At 43.2% G+C, this 15,852-nt stretch overlaps 1 protein-coding gene across 1 annotated transcript in view; it reads left to right on the plus strand.

Moving 5' to 3' along the window:
* The first annotated feature begins 7,176 nt into the window (after positions 1 to 7,176).
* Positions 7,177 to 15,852, plus strand: part of si:ch211-113j14.1 (sterol 26-hydroxylase, mitochondrial) — a 39,751-nt gene continuing 31,075 nt past the window's right edge. Inside the window, exon 1 of the mRNA XM_034179281.1 lies at positions 7,177 to 7,392. Coding sequence (XP_034035172.1) covers positions 7,177 to 7,392 — 216 coding nt within the window. The remainder of the gene's footprint in view (positions 7,393 to 15,852) is intronic.

Raw genomic sequence — 15,852 nt, forward strand, 5'->3', positions numbered from 1 at the left:
TGTGACCCGTTTTCCTTTTCCTGCAGAGGATAGAGTGGTTTCTTCTGGGACCAGCTCTCCTCTGTTTGCAGAGGATAGAACTCCACATCTACTACAAACATTTAACAGATAGGTACTCAACTGATTTTAGACTTCATAAACGCTTGTAACTGTTAAACTTTGTTCACAACTTCTGCAAAATATGTTAGCGGTCTAAAATTTATCGGACCAAAATTTATCGTAAGATAATTAGTCTGCTGATGGTTTTCAAAGTTATCTGAAAAGCTAATCCGATAATGAAAACTATAACTTTGATAATTAGCGGTTAGCGGATTAGTGGAACTGTGCCCACCACTAAAGTCAGTGTCTGTTTCTGCTGAACATGTTCGTTGCGTCTAATTTGCTGTGATTAAAGACACTTTAAAGGATTCCTTCAGAGCTGCTAAAAAGTTTAGTAACCAGCGCTTCTGTGCACGACCTTCCAAAGTGCCGATAAAAGCTGTTAATCACCCATCAGGTGCATTTCTGCTTTAATACTTTCACTTTATTAACAGACAAAAAAGGTTTCTCCTCAAGATAAAAAAAATGCAGATGTTTGAGGTGAAACCTGTATTTTGTGCTTGTCAGGAGAAATTCCATCCTGTCGGCAAATTTTTCTATCTTAAAACTCAAAAAGTGTAAAACACTCAAAATAGAATTTCTTTATACATTACTATTGGGAAGTCAAAGCTCTGTGTGCCAAAACAAAATCAGGCATTTCTGACATTTATAAATGCCTTTTTTTTTTTTCTGATTTTTGGGTTTCAAGTTGAAAATGCACCAAAAGCCCTGAAATGCTCACAGTGGGCCTCATGTATCAACGTTGCGTACAGCGATATTTGAGTGTATATGGGGTGTACGCCAAAACGGCTGTGCTACTTGGCATTTATCAATGTGGTCGTTGGCGTATGCTGCACTGAAAATATACACCAGGTCGAGAGGTGGCGTAAATTATACACCAAAATGAACCAGCGCTGGAATCCAGATAAAAATAAAGATGATCAACATGATAAACAGTGCCATTATACAAATCAATGCATATGTTACATAAATAACACTTTCCTGATTATACTACATAATAATCAATACAAATCCCTCTGTTGCGGGATTGTTATGGAGCACGATCCGTGGCCACAGCGCTGACTGCAAAGACAGCGCTGCTCGCCTTTTTCTCCAGACTTCGAGCCTGGAGCCAGAGCAGCGCTGAGCTTAACTTCATGTGGTGTGATCGTTTTAGACAATGAAATTGATAACAACTGTAGTTTTGTCATTCCCTTAATTCACCCGTGCTGCAACCAGGTTTTGTCGTCTCCATTCGGTTGTCACGGTAAAATAAATACAGAAATACATTTAAAAAATAAAGAAATCTGACAGATTAGGCGTGTCTTATTAATTGAGCGAGCAAATATCCACGTCAAGAATTATTGACGTGAAAAGAGAATACAGTGGTTCCTCAGTATAACGCCGTTCACCTGTCGTGGCCTCGGAGTCTCGCGGAGTATTTAGTCCAATTTTGCATGCCTTTTTTTTTTTTTTTTTTTTTTTTACATTGTTCTGTGTATCTGTTTATAAGAATCTTGTTGCCCAGAAGAGAAAAGAGCACCAACAACTACTCATAACTGTGTTTGTCACTCGGAAACAAACACCTGCTGCAGCGAGATGTGAGTGGAAAAAGGTGCAGCGCCAGGACGCAGAGGCCCGATCTGTGAAATACTGGTCAGTCACTATTAATAATTTCTTATGTGTCCGACCTCATTCGTTGATCGTTAAAATTAATTTGTTAGTTCTAAATGCCATCATAATTATTTATAAGAAAACGTTCTATTTTTATTTCTCAAACAAATGTTTGGGCCTGAAAACAGTTTGGTCTTATTTTCCTACTAAGGTTTAAACTTTGAGAGTGTTTACACGCGAGAGAAAAGTGAGAAAATGTTCATGCCTGATTGAGAAAGTGTATAAACTGTGTAGTGAGGGGTTTTACAGCTTTGAAACGTCTATAATAATTGTAAAAAATAATGCTGACTACGTGGCGGTTTCGCGTATTACGGGTTATTTTTAGAATGTAACTCCAGCGATTGAGGGACCACTGTAACACTTTATTGATTATATACTACAACACAATTGATACGACGGCCACTTTCAGCGCTCTATGGGCACGCGTCGTGATTGGTGGAGTTCTTTTTCATTGCCGTCTTCCCGGCTTCCATGTCGTAAAATGAGGGTGTGTCTGAAGCGGAGTCTGAATATTTATGGGCGTGTTTATTATAATTACGATCGTTTCCACTCGCCGCATTTATCAAGATCACATCAGGCGTATGCCAGAAATGGGCAGGTGCGCACTGCTTGATACATGTCACTGCGACTTGGGTGTATTTCAAGTTTACGCCGTAAATTTACGCCACAAGTGCGCAACATTGATACATGAGGCCCATTGCCTGCTAGATGGCGATAAAAGCTGTGCAAATGTGCAATGAGGTCTTGACTGTCTCTTCACGTTTGGTGAAAATAAGATTTAAAAAAGAATCATTGTGTCCATTATGGGCTTCTTACTTATATTTAAAATATATTTGAGAATTTAAAGAAGGTGATGAGCACTTTTTTAAAAAGAACTTTTATTAAAATGTTTTTTCGTCTGTGTAAAATCACTTTAGACCAGTTCAAGTAATATATTTTCTAAACTGTGGAGATTTAAAATGTAATGTTTTACTGTTGATTCAGAGGTTTTAAACAGCAAAAAAAGGTTTAAACCCATTTAAAAATAAGTCTTTAAAGTCTTTGGCATCTCAGAGCTCTTTATTGTGAAAATATAGAACATAGTTTATCAAGAAAAAAAAAAACAAGCAAATTCTGAGGAGAAAAATGTTTCTCTTGACATCCCCATCCACTGTTTCAGCTCTACTTTCCTGACTGTCCAGTGGTCCGCTGTCGGGACAGAGCACCTGATTGGCTGATGAGGCACATTTGAAGACACCCGTTGCTGTGCGACCGATATGATGCTGCAAAGCCAGATGCTCGCTGCTGATTGGTCAGTCTTGTAGTCATGTGACAGTGTTGTGTTCCCCCCTAATAGATTTCAAACCAGATGGTTCTCCTCATGTCCGGGGGTACAATATGAAGAATGTCATCCTGACGTTCTCATCCGCTGCTCGTAACGCCAACAGGTACATTTACAGCAAGTCGGTGCAGCGCCTGAAGAATAAATGTTTGGATATTTGTTCCCTAAGATTTTTACTTTTTTTTTTTTTGTCCCATCACTGACAACGAAGTCGGGCCTGGTTCATGTTTCACACCATGGCAGCGCTGGTGGCGAGGAAAATGAACCCTCTCACATTCAGAGCAAAGTTCAACAGTTGATCGATCATTGATCAAATGAAGCTGGAATCCATGTGTCCTCGAGCACTGGAAGTCTTTATTGTCCTGTTTGAGACGGATTCTGCCGGTTTGAGAGATGGCTATTTTTTATAAAACTGAGTAACCAGACCGTGAACATAAACCGAGCAGCTCCAGTTTGTTTACGTAGTGGACAGAATAACAAACTGAACCTGTTCCAGTATCGATCAGGTCGGCTGCGTTATCATGGAGATGGAGAGTAACCGCTGTTGCCAAAGAAAGCGATAAGCCGTGCTCATGAACGCTCCGGAGCCAATGGTGTCCAGTCATGAACCGGGCCCGCGGTGGCAGCGAAGCCTGTATGTTTGTTTTCCTGCGTCAGTTTTTGTTTTTTTCATGCACTCCTGCACATCCACACTTGAAAACGTTGACGGTATTTTGCTACACTTTAGTCACTGTTGTTGCCAAAAATAATGCATCAAATTAAACTTGTCACTTTAACCACGATCGCTCCGTTCACAAGGTGCAAGGCCCCGTTTGCTGCTCAGTTTCTGCAGTGACTCTTGAAACATAACCGCTGATTCGTAACTATGCACCAGTAAGCTCTGCGCCCTCCGACGCACGGCGATTCAGCACCACGGCGTCTGCAGGAGCTCAAATTTTTGAATCTACTCACAGTTTGGTTTCAAAATGAGGAATAACTGTGACACAATTTTACTGTAACTGATCTATTCCCACATTTTTGAGAAAATCTGCGGCGATGTTTCAATGCAACATGTGACGGAGTTAGCTATATAGCTCGTTGTAGGGGTAAAATTTAGCATTGGTACCTAACACCACCTGGCGGTACGGAAAAGTCACTGTCGTTGTTTTGGTACTATAGTTACTTGTTAACTGAAACTGGTGCACATAAATCAGAAAACCTGTAGTCAGTTAGAGATTTGGGGGCGGGGCATAGTCGCTTCCCGCTGCTCTGGCAGTGGTAACTTGAGGACACGTGAAGTTGAGTCTAAAGCAAGTGGACTTGTTTCGGTCGCTCATTAAAGTGGTTTGTTGGGTTTGAGGTAACCGGGTTTGATGCGTTCACTGAAGAAGCCGCGTGGATGAGTGACGGGACGTTTTGAACATGAGCTGCTTTTGCTTGATGCTTCTCGAAGTCCTCGCTCTGAGTCCGTCAGGCGTTCATCGCGGGGCTCAGCAGCCGTGGCCGCTCAAACAAAAGTGCCAAACCAAATTGAAAATTTAGACTGTTTTATTGAAATTGACTTTATGGCCTTTTCCTCACGATATTCTGATGTAATTCCAGCCGTGGCCTGGCGCTGTGAATGCCGCCGGCGCTGGGAGCCGTTATGCACTCTGTTATTTACTGACGCCTCATGGTGGCACCCGTTCAGCTCGGTGCCATGTTTCCGTCGGCAACAACTTTTTCTTTGCACATTTTAAATAGTTTATTTGTGTGTGTGTGTGTGTGTGTGTGTGTGTGTGTGTGTGTGTGTGTGTGTGTGTGTGTGTGTGTGTGTGTGTGTGTGTGTGTGTAGATTGTGGTTCAGTTTTCTTGACTCGTACATGAATGTAATGTCACATTATCAAAGCTAGATGGCGTTCACCGTGAATTTATTCTCTGGAACTGATTAAGAACTCATAACTGGTGGGGAAGTGGCTTAAGAATGTCTGTCAACAGAAAATAAATGTTTTCAGTGAAATGAGATGCATAAAAACAGCAGGAAGCCTGTCACATTGTGGAAGCCTGAACTAGAGAGCACTTATTAGAGCACTTTCTTCCACCAAAACGACCCGTCCTCCTGTTTTTAAATTATTATTATTTTAATAGAACAGCTCCAGAGTTTCATTGTTCGTAGTTCAGTGTTTTGGTGACGTTCAGGCTCTGAAACGTAAGGACGGTGCGTTCACGTGCTGTAATTGTAACATTGAAGAACAAAGACATAAAACCGCGAGCCAACACTTTTACTTTACTCTTTTACTTCTGGTGTAAAAAGAAAAACTGAAATAAATGCTGACACAAGGGCGCCACCTTGTGACAACTACTCTTAAGACAAATTTCTTCGTAAACTGCTTCATAATAAGGCTAAGCCACACCCCTTTGAATGTTATAAAGTATTTATAACATGGCTATGTGGACATGTATGATTATAATAATAGACATGATGCATTTCTGTTAAAGTTTATGGTCCATGATGCACTTTTATTTGAAGCCTTTTCTGATTGAGTTGGTCAGAGGAGGCGGGGCTTAATGACCTGTACTGCAGCCAGCCACGAGAGGGCAGTAGAGAAGACGTGGTTAAGGTGTGTGTGTGTGCGCGCGCGCGCGTGCTGAAGCCACTCCTGTATGTGTACTTTGCATGTGTAAGTTCTAAAATTGCATTTAATGCTGTTGGAGCTGAATGGATGCTGAACATTCAGACTGTACAGAGTGAGACCAAGAAAAAATAAGAATAAAAAGTGAAGAAACTACCCTTTACAAAAAAAACAAAAAACACTTTTCTCCATGTTTTGTCTCTGTGTTGTAAAAGAAGCCATGTTTATAATACTGATTGGTTTGTGACCAATTCACCTGTTTATATCAAATCTGTATATCAGTGGTACGTATAATGTTTTTTATATATATATATATATATTATTTTGTCTAAATTGATCTTATGCATGGTTGGGTCCTGACAGACGCAGCAGTGCCGTTGAATGGTTGCTTTTGTTCTCTTTTTTTCTCTCTCCACATGAAATTCTGAACTAATGCAACAGCTGATGCTCTGTGTTCATAATCACAATGAAAATAAAAGATATTTATTTCATTGGTGCTCTGTTGTAGCTCCTTTTTTCTCTTTTGGTTTCTGTGGTAGATCTTGAGCAACAAGCTACTGACCAAAGGTGGAAGGGAAACCCAAGGCTGATTGCATGCAGTATTTGGAAGATTTCCAGTGTTTAAAATTAAAATTGTGTATTAAAACTTATGGCTGCAGAATCTGTTTTGAGCTTCCTAACTTACCTCTGAATGCATTTATTCACTCTGGGACTATATCAGCTGTAATAATGTTGTGCATGTATGTCTGAGGGGGGACGAAGTTTCTATTGAATCATGAATCCTCAAGTCATGATGACCATGAATTGTTTCCAAGCTGACTTAGGACTTGCAGACTGATGACTTGACAGTGACTTTGTCCCACCTCTGATGTATGTGTTGTGCCCTCCAGAAGTATTGGAACACTTGGTATTTCACACATTTTAATTTGTTTATGCCATTTGAAGACAGTAAAGGATTATTTGCATCAAAACAAAATCAAACTTTATTCCAGAGGTACGACAATTAATCCTGAGTAAAACTGTTGAGGCAGAAAAATGAGTTTCACAATATGTACATCTTACGGTGCGATGGGACCTGGAGGAGTAAAAGGCAGAAAAAAATGACTTTAAGCCGAGTTTGTCTGAAGCTGTTTGTCGAAATGAAAAAAAAAAAATGTGAGGAAATTGACTGATTGTCAATAAGCGGCCGCCGTGTTCATAACTCTAATTATTTAATGCAGTATGTTTGTTTATACAAGTTGTTCAGGCTTTTAGTTCGAAGTCGCACAGATTCGTTAATAACAAAACTACTTTTTGTTCAAACAGAAAAAGGCGGGCGGGCGGGGCTGCCCCCCCCCCCCCCCCCACACACACACACACACACACACACACACACACCAGCAGCAACCACAGCTCCGCCCCTGCACTCGTTGATTGACGGGTGAAGTGTTTGGCTCTAGGGGGCGGGGCTGAAGTGATTGGTGTGATTTAGGCGCACGCCCCCCCCTCCCCCCCCCCTCCCCGTTTAACGTCATGGTCGCGTTCGGACCTCTGCGGCTGTCGGCGTTCCGGGTCCGGGCCCCGTCCGGTCCACAGCTGTGGGTCGGAACCAGAAGAACTCTGTCCGTCCAGACCACGAACGCGGAGCGGAAACTGAAGTCCGCGGACGAGCTGCCGGGACCCAGTTTGGGAACCACTTTGTACTGGTTATTCGTTAAAGGCTACGCGGATAAAGCGCATTTACTGCAGGTAAACGTTTGAAAAAGACTTTAAAAAAAACGAACTTTAAAGACACCGTTTGGTTACGAATATTTAAAAAATACCACAGCGAGAGGAAGGTTGGCATCTGGACAGGGGCGGCTCCAGACTTTTGTTTTGTCGGGGGGGGGTCTGAATATTGTAGCTGTTGTAGTTTGTCTTAGGGTTAGTCAAGCAAAACAAATTTATAAAAACCAACAGAATAGTTATTAATTTAAAAACAACATACTGAAGAATAGACTGATTCAAACTTGTGATAAATTAATGTTTGCTTTATTGTTTTCCATGTGTGCGTAAAATGGATTTTGTACCATTGAAGTGTTTTAGGTTTCAAATCCTGCAAAACCTCTGAGAGGTCGCCACGCTGTGAGATCTCAGTAACATTGAGAACTGCATTGAGACGCTGTGATCACGCTGCACTTTAACCACTGCACAGAGACAACACCATTAACATCGCAACATAAAACTATCTTTATATTGTGCCTAAAACTCTCGTGAATATATTCTCTGGGTTTATAGACGTTGTTACAAGGTCTGTTAGAAAAGTATTGGACCTTTTTATTTTTTTTCAAAAACCATATGGATTTGAATCACGTGTGATTGCATCAGCCAAGCTTGAACCTTTGTGCGCATGCGTGAGTTTTTTCACGCCTGTCCCTCTCGTCAGATTTTTATTGCGAATAAAATGTCTGAACGATTTGGAGCTTTGCTGCATCAATTTTTTTTTCCAGAAACTATGAGAGACCTCCAGGTGGACACCATTCGGAAAATTCTGTTGGCTTTCAGGGACGATTTTATGGGGATTACACAGATTAAGGAGTGATCCAGCCAGTTTAAAGACCACCCACAGCGTCTGAGAGCGCACCGCGCTCCGAGTGCCGATTGACAGGCTGAAACAACCAGATCATTTCCAACGTGACGGCTTTGTTGATCCGGGACGTCGTCTGACTTACACAAAAATGGCAGGAGACGTGGACATCAGTACTTTTTCGGCACATTCCACTGTTACAGGAGTTTTTTTCATGGAAAGAAAAGCGGACGGATGCGCCACCGTGCCGTTCATGGCGCGGCACAAAATCACCTCCATGTTGGTCTCACAGGACAGCTTTCAGACGGCTTTCAGACGGCTGTCGGTGGGTTTTCAGTTGTGTGACTAACCGAGAAATTTGGTGGTTTTGTGCCGCAACATGAACAGCACGGTGGCGCATTCGTCCGCTTTTCTTTCCATGAAAAAAACTCCTGTAACAGTGGAATGTGCCGAAAAAGTGCTGATGTCCACGCCTTATGCCATTTTTGTGTAAGTCAGACGACGTCCCGGATCAACAAAGCCTTCACGTTGGAAATGATCTGGTTGATTCAGCCTGTCGATCTGCGCTCAAAGCGCGGCGCGCTCTCAGACGCTGTGGGCGGTCTTTAAACCTGCTGTAACACTCCTTAATCTGTGTAATCCCCATTAAATCGTCCCTGAAAGCCATCTGAATTTTCCGAATGGTGTCCACCTGGAGGTCTCTCACAGTTTCTGGAAAAAATTGATGCAGCAAAGCTCCAAATCCTTCAGACATTTATTTGCAATAAAAATCCGACGAGAGGGGTGGACCAGTGCTCACACAAAGCCTGCTCACAGGTGAATGACGCAACCGACAGGCGTGAAAAAACTCACGCATGCACACGAAGGTTCAAGCTTGTCTGATGCAATCACAGGTGATTCAAATCCATATGGTTTTTGAAAAAAAATAAAAAGGTCCGATACTTTTCTAACAGACCTCGTATTGTGTTTGTTTTATGTAAACGTGAGAATCACAGTCTGTCTCTCCGTTATTTTCAGTGGGAGCTGCTGTGAGCTACAGTCGCTTCCTGATCATGTCGTTCTGGGTGAAAGTGAAGTTTGCTCTTTAACGTCTTGATTATTGTTCTTTACAACACTGTTTGTCCTCTTTGTTCCAGACTAATATATATTATATGTCTGAAATTCGTTTTGCGTTTATTAAATTCCATGCAAATTAAACGTAGCAGACACGGATTATTCGTTATAATTGTTTTATCAAGTTTTCAGGGTATCATGCAGCAGTCTCTTATTAACGTGATGAAAAGCATAAAAAACACTTTTGTAGTATAATATTCATTTATAATTGTCATCATGTGGATTCTGTATGTTGTTTTGACTGCAGCGACTCTCTGCCACGCAAGGGATTATGGGATACATGAAACCCTGAATTGGTTGGACAATAGAAACTATTTAGTCATCTTCCACATTTTTAATGAACGCTTTTATTAAAATAAACATCATGGTTATTGATCCAGCCCCGTATTCTGTCAGTTCACACAGCGTCTGGTCACAAACTGGTGTGACTATAAGGAAATAAAGAGGGAGGTAATACAAGTTCAAAACGTTGTTGTTGGGTTGCGCATGAACTGTTGACTTTAGTAGTTTAAGTGACAATGGGTACCATACAAACAGCAGCTGGCGTTGTGTGTACAGCAGTGTTATCAACAGATATAAAACATGATATGAATTTGTCATGGATAAGTCATGGTGCTTGATATGTTTTATCGTTGTTTTATTCTTGGCACCATCCTGCCACATTGAGCCAAAAAAAGAAGGCGCCACTGTGCCCACGAGTGGAACACGGCATTCAGTCAGACTGTCGTTCAGGTCAAACATGGGCTGTTTTAGTTCAAGTCGTTACAATTTTTACCCAAACATCTGCTCTGAAAACAAAATAACTTTGCAACAATTGAGCAGGATGTGGGCTGGCTGGTTGATGCTAGTGTGGCAAAGCAGACAAGTTACCTTTAATCATCATATGCCAAATTAGTTTTTATTGATTTTAGTTCTGCTTTTAACTGTATCCAGTCACATATCCTTCTTCAAAAAATGATTCAGTTGAATGTGAACCCTTTTTTAATTAAGTGGTATCATTCTTTTTTGACAAACAGGTCACAACAGGTGAAGGTCAATTCTGTCTGCTCTGATATTGCATTAAGTAGCACTGGTGTCCCTCAGGGCTGTGTTAGTTCACCTTTTTTATTTATACTGTATACCAATGACTGCATCAGCTATCAGCCAAACCAGTATGTTGTTAAATTTTCAGATGACACTGTAATACTCAGTCTGCTGAACACTAGTACTAATTCAAGTTGTCACAAATCTGGAGTGGACAGGTTTGTGAACTGGTGTGATGTCCATCAATTGCAGATTAATGTTAATAAAACAGTGGAGATGTTGGTGGACCCTCGAGCTGTTGGAGACCGTAGTGTGGTCACCATACATGGACGTAACATTGAACAGGTGGATTCATATAAATATCTGGGGGTTTATATTGATAATAACTTAAGCTGACACATGCAAGTGTCAAATGTTTGTGCCCAAATCCACCAGCGTTTGCACTTTCTTCGTTGACTCCGACTGTTTGGTGTATGTAGGAATATTATGCTGATTTTCTACAGAGCAACGATTGAGTCCGTGTTACGGTATGGTATTACTAGCTGGTTTTGTAATTTAACGGTTAAATCAAAAACTCAAATATTAAATCTGATTAAGATAGCTGGCAAAATCATGGGTATGGTGGTACCTGTAACTCCCCAAGAGTTGTTTGAACAGGCAGTTCTCAGATGTGCTGACAATATTTTAACAGATGAGTCTCATATTCTGCACTCTGAATATACTTTACTTAACTCAGGAAGGGGGTTCAGGGTTCCTCTTTGTAAATATAATCGATATAAATATTCATTTATTCCATTATCAGTGAAGCTCATAAATCAGCAGATAGTTCAGGGAAGATAGCTTAAGACCCTTTCACACCGAGGCTGCTCCCAGTTGCTCCCTGTGGCGTCATGACGACGCAGGAATTTCTGCGTTAGGCACAGCAGGGGGCAGAGAGAAGGTGAGAACGCAGACTGCAGGTTCTCTGCACAGAGAAGTCAGAGTGCACAGTTTGGCTGCAGACAGACTGTGCACTCTGATTTCTCTTCTGCTTGTTGTGCTGAGCTGCAGGGCTGCGTTCTGAGTTCTGTTATAGTTTATCTTTCCTCCCTTGACCGCAAGATGCGCACACGCGCGCACACAGACCGTCCTTGCGCAAATGTGGAGATTGTTGGAGTTCTACTTGACGTTGACATGTCCTGGACTTATGTCCTTTTTTTAACTGTGATGAGAGAGTGAGGAGAGAAAGGAACTAACTGCCTGCAGACATTTTTTTTCTTTTCTTTCCTCCTTTGACTGCAAGATGCACGCGCATGCGTGCGCGCAAACCGTCAAGCAATGTGGAGATGTCTGGAGTTCTACTTGATGTTGACATGTCCTGTCTCAGGACTTATGTCCTTTTTTGTCCTTTTTTTAACTGTGATGTGAGAGTTTGAGCAGAGAACAAGGAACTAATGCCTGAAGCCAGACTTTTTTTTTCTTTTAATTGTTCACATGTGCGCATGTGAACGAACGTCCATGAGTGGACTAGAGATGTCCGGACTTTTTACTGGATATTTCTGGCAATCAGTCTACTTTTTTTTTTCTTCTTCAGCATGTGGTTTTTACTGCATTAAGTACACGATATAAAAACAATCCTGTGTGATTTATACTGCGGGAACAATGGAACACAGCAGGAATCGTAAACTGGCTCCGAGTTACGCTGGGTAATGCCTCTTTGCCCTGGCTTGCACTGGAACCACTTCCTTTCTGCGTCGAGCACAGGACACCAAAAAAATTAAACAGGTTTAATTTTTCGGTGCCCGACTTGCTTCCTCCTTTGCGCCCTCGCGCTGTTGTGGCGCTGAGCTGCATCATCTCGGCACTGAGTTGCTTTCACGTGGCATCGTCATAATGACGCACGGCGCAACTGGGAGCAACCGGGAGCAGCCCCGGTGTGAAAGGGGCTTTAAGGGTATGTATTGCGGAATTTGCACAAAGATGTTAGTAATGTTGTGTATTTATATTTTATCCTTTGACTTACTGTGTTGTTGTTTTTAATGTATGGGTGCTATGTACTGGATGTGGTGTTGTTGTAGTTGTTGTTGTGTAGCAGACCCTGTCCAAGGCAAATTTCTCCTTAGGGAGACAAATAGACACTTTGACTTTGACTTTGATCAGGACAATTGGAAATCATGAATAAACATGATAGGTCGGACTTCTGGCACCACCCTGGGAGTTTCACACAGGGAATTCAGCAATTAAAATAACTTCAACTCAAGACACACAGTTTTGTTGCAAATGAGACAGAGAAGTCGTTCCAAAATACTCACTCATCACTCATCTTCAACCGCTTTTCCAGGTTCGTGTCGCGGGGGCAACAGCTCCAGCGGGGGACCCCAGACTTTCCTTTCCCGGGCCGCATCGACCACCTCTGACTGGGGGATCCCGAGGTGTTCCCTTCCAGGGTGGAGATATAATCTCTCCCTTAGTACATACCGAACTGTCCGTCTCAGCAATCAGCTGTGAATCAACCACACACTGGAGCGTCAAATGGCGCCACAAGCACCTTGCAGTGCATAGCCAACGACAGCTCCCACAGAGGTCTCTGTCCTCACAGGAACACAGAATTTATACAAACATTCTCCTGCACCGATTGACTAAACTCAACCCACCAGCTGAAAATCATTAAGATAATCCATCTTGCTACAATCCTCCCCCACAAATTGAATCATCACCCCTGACGATGGAACGACCTAAACCATTCCAACCCCCGGCCCAGTCAGTACCACTTACAGTACATGGGGCCGGCAGGACCCACACGCACTGCAGACCGTGGAAGATGGTGAACATTAGAATGATGACCCGCAGTGGCCCTAGTTGTCCGCTGAAGTGCAACTCCTTCAATAATGGGGAGGGAAGAAGTACAAGGCTCCACCGGAGCAGAATCCACCAGCAAAGATGGCACAAACGCCACTGGGTCCACCAGTGGACCCAACTGCAGAGGAGCAGATAAACTCACAGCTTCCCTGCTCCTCGATCAACAATACCACTCACAACCTCTGGAGAGGAGGTGAGAACGCAGCCTGCAGGTTCTCTGCACAGAGAAGTCAGAGTGCACAGTTTGGCTGCAGACAGACTGTGCACTCTGACTTCTCTTCTACTTTATATTTGTTCTTGTGCAGAGCTGCAGGGCTGCGCTGTTATAGTTTATCTTTCCTCCTTTGAACTCCTCTGGAGTTCTACTTGATGTTGACATGTCCTGTCTCAGGACTTATGTCTTTTTTTAACTGTGATGTGAGAGTTTGAGCAGAGAACAAGGAACTATTGCCTGCAGCCAGACTTTTTTTCTTTTATTTGTTCACATATGCGCGCGTGAACGAACGTCCATGAGTGGACTAGAGATGTCCAGACTTTTTACTGGATATTTCTGGCAATCAGTCTGCATTTTTTTTTCTGTGGTCTTTTTTTTTTCAGCGTGTGGTTTTTACTGCATTAAGTACACGGTATAAAAACAATCCTGCGTGATTTATAACAATGGAACACAGCAGGAATCATAAATTGGCTTCCGAGTCACGCCGGGTAACGCCTCTTTGCCCCGAGTTATGCCTCTTTGCCCCGACTTGCGTTGGAACCACTTTGTTTCTGCGTTGGGCACAGGTCGCCAAAAAAACTAAACAGGATTAATTTTTCGGCGCCCGACTTGCTTCCTTCTTTGCACCCCTCACGCTGTTGTGGCACTGAGCTCTATCGTCTTGGCACTGAGTTGCTTCCACGTGGTGTCGTCATAATGATGCACGGCGCAACTGAGAGCAGCCCCGGTGTGAAACACACACAGTTACATTTACATAGAAAACAGACACTTAAATGAGATAATACAATCAGGTAAAACATCTACAGGTCAGAGACTTTGTTTCAAGAGTTATTTAAAAGTGTTAAGTGGCACCAGCTCTTTCAGGCTAAAGCCCCTTTCACACTGGGGCTGTTCCCAGTTGCTTCCTGTTGCATCATGATGACGCAGGAATGTCTGCATCAGTTGCGCGCAGCAGGGGGCAGAGAGGAGGTGAGAATGCCACCTGCAGGTTCTCTGCACAGAGGAATCAGAGTGCACAGTTTGGCTGCAGATAGACTGTAAATGTGGAGATGTCTGGAGTTCTACTTGATGTGGACATGTCCTGTCTCTGGCAATCAGTCTGTGAGAAGGACGTTTATGGATTTTATTTAAACACAGAGAGAGAAGAAGAACCTGCAGCTGCTTCACAGTGCCTCTCTTCACCAGACAGCTCCACACAGAGAAGAAGCTGCAGTTGCAATCAGCATTTTTTTTTCTGTGCTCTTTTTTTGAGCATGTAGTTTTTACTGCATTGAGTACACAATATAAAAACAATCCTGCATGATTTATACTGCGGGAACAATGGAACACAGCAGCAATCATAATTTGGCGTTGGGTCTTGTGAGTGTGTGGCTTCCAGTCACGTCGAGTACCGTCCTGTTGCTCTGACTTTCACTGAAACCACTTAATTCTGCGTCGAGCAGAGGACGCAAGAAAAATTAAACATGCTTAATTTTTGTCTGTGCCCCTCGTGCTTTTGTGGTGCCGAGCTGCATCGTCTCTGCACTAGGTTGCTTCCACGCGGCGGCGTCATAATGACGCACGACGCAACTGGGAGCAGCCTCAGTGTGAAAGGGGCTTAAACTCATTTTGGAGTTAATTCCAAGAGTGGAATGTTGGAATGTTGTCTGTCCTGGGTGGGGTGGGGGGATTTCCAGGGTGGGGGGTAAGATATTGGGAAGCTATCCAGGGTGAGAAGTTACACTGTTACACCGGGCTGACTGTGACACACATTTCCGCTCTTCCTTATCAGGACCCCTTTTACGTTCTCAGAATGCCAAAGCCTTCTGAATAACTGAGTCATCCTGCTGCAGTGCAGCCAAGTCAGATGGAAGATGGTGGGGCAAGACAGCAACAACAGCTTGCATTACAGCCACGTTTTTCCCCTGGAAAACCTGCTGCAACGGCTCCAGAAGCCGTGCACCACCAACCATTACTTGGAAGTCCTGTGCCCCAGGCGGGTGCTGATGGGAGAGGGCATCAGTGTTCTTATTGCTATGACCCGAGCAATACTTCATACCAGCCAACTCAGCTACCAGCTTATGCAGGGGTGCTGCCAACCTTGCAAAGCCCTCTACAAACTGGCGGTAATAGCTGGCAAAGCCCAAGAAAGAGCGCAGTTCCGAAAGTGTGGTCGGAGCCAGACAATGGGCAACCGCCTCCACTTTACCAGCGTCAGTGGCAACACCCTTATCGGAGATGACATGCCCCAAGTAACGCACTTTCTGCTGGAAAAGGGCACACTTCTTGAGTTCCACCTTTAACCTCTCTTGCTGCAACTGTTCCAGCACCACCCTCAACCTGTCCACATGTTGTTCAGTAGTAGAGGAAAAAAAATCTAACGATAAAGACAGACACTGCTGGTCACCAAAAATCCTCTGCATCAATCTCTGAAAGGTACTAGGAGCATTGCAAAACCCAAAGGGCATACGGTTCC

Source organism: Thalassophryne amazonica, chromosome 1 (assembly GCF_902500255.1).
Source record: "Thalassophryne amazonica chromosome 1, fThaAma1.1, whole genome shotgun sequence".
Lineage (NCBI taxonomy): Eukaryota > Metazoa > Chordata > Actinopteri > Batrachoidiformes > Batrachoididae > Thalassophryne > Thalassophryne amazonica.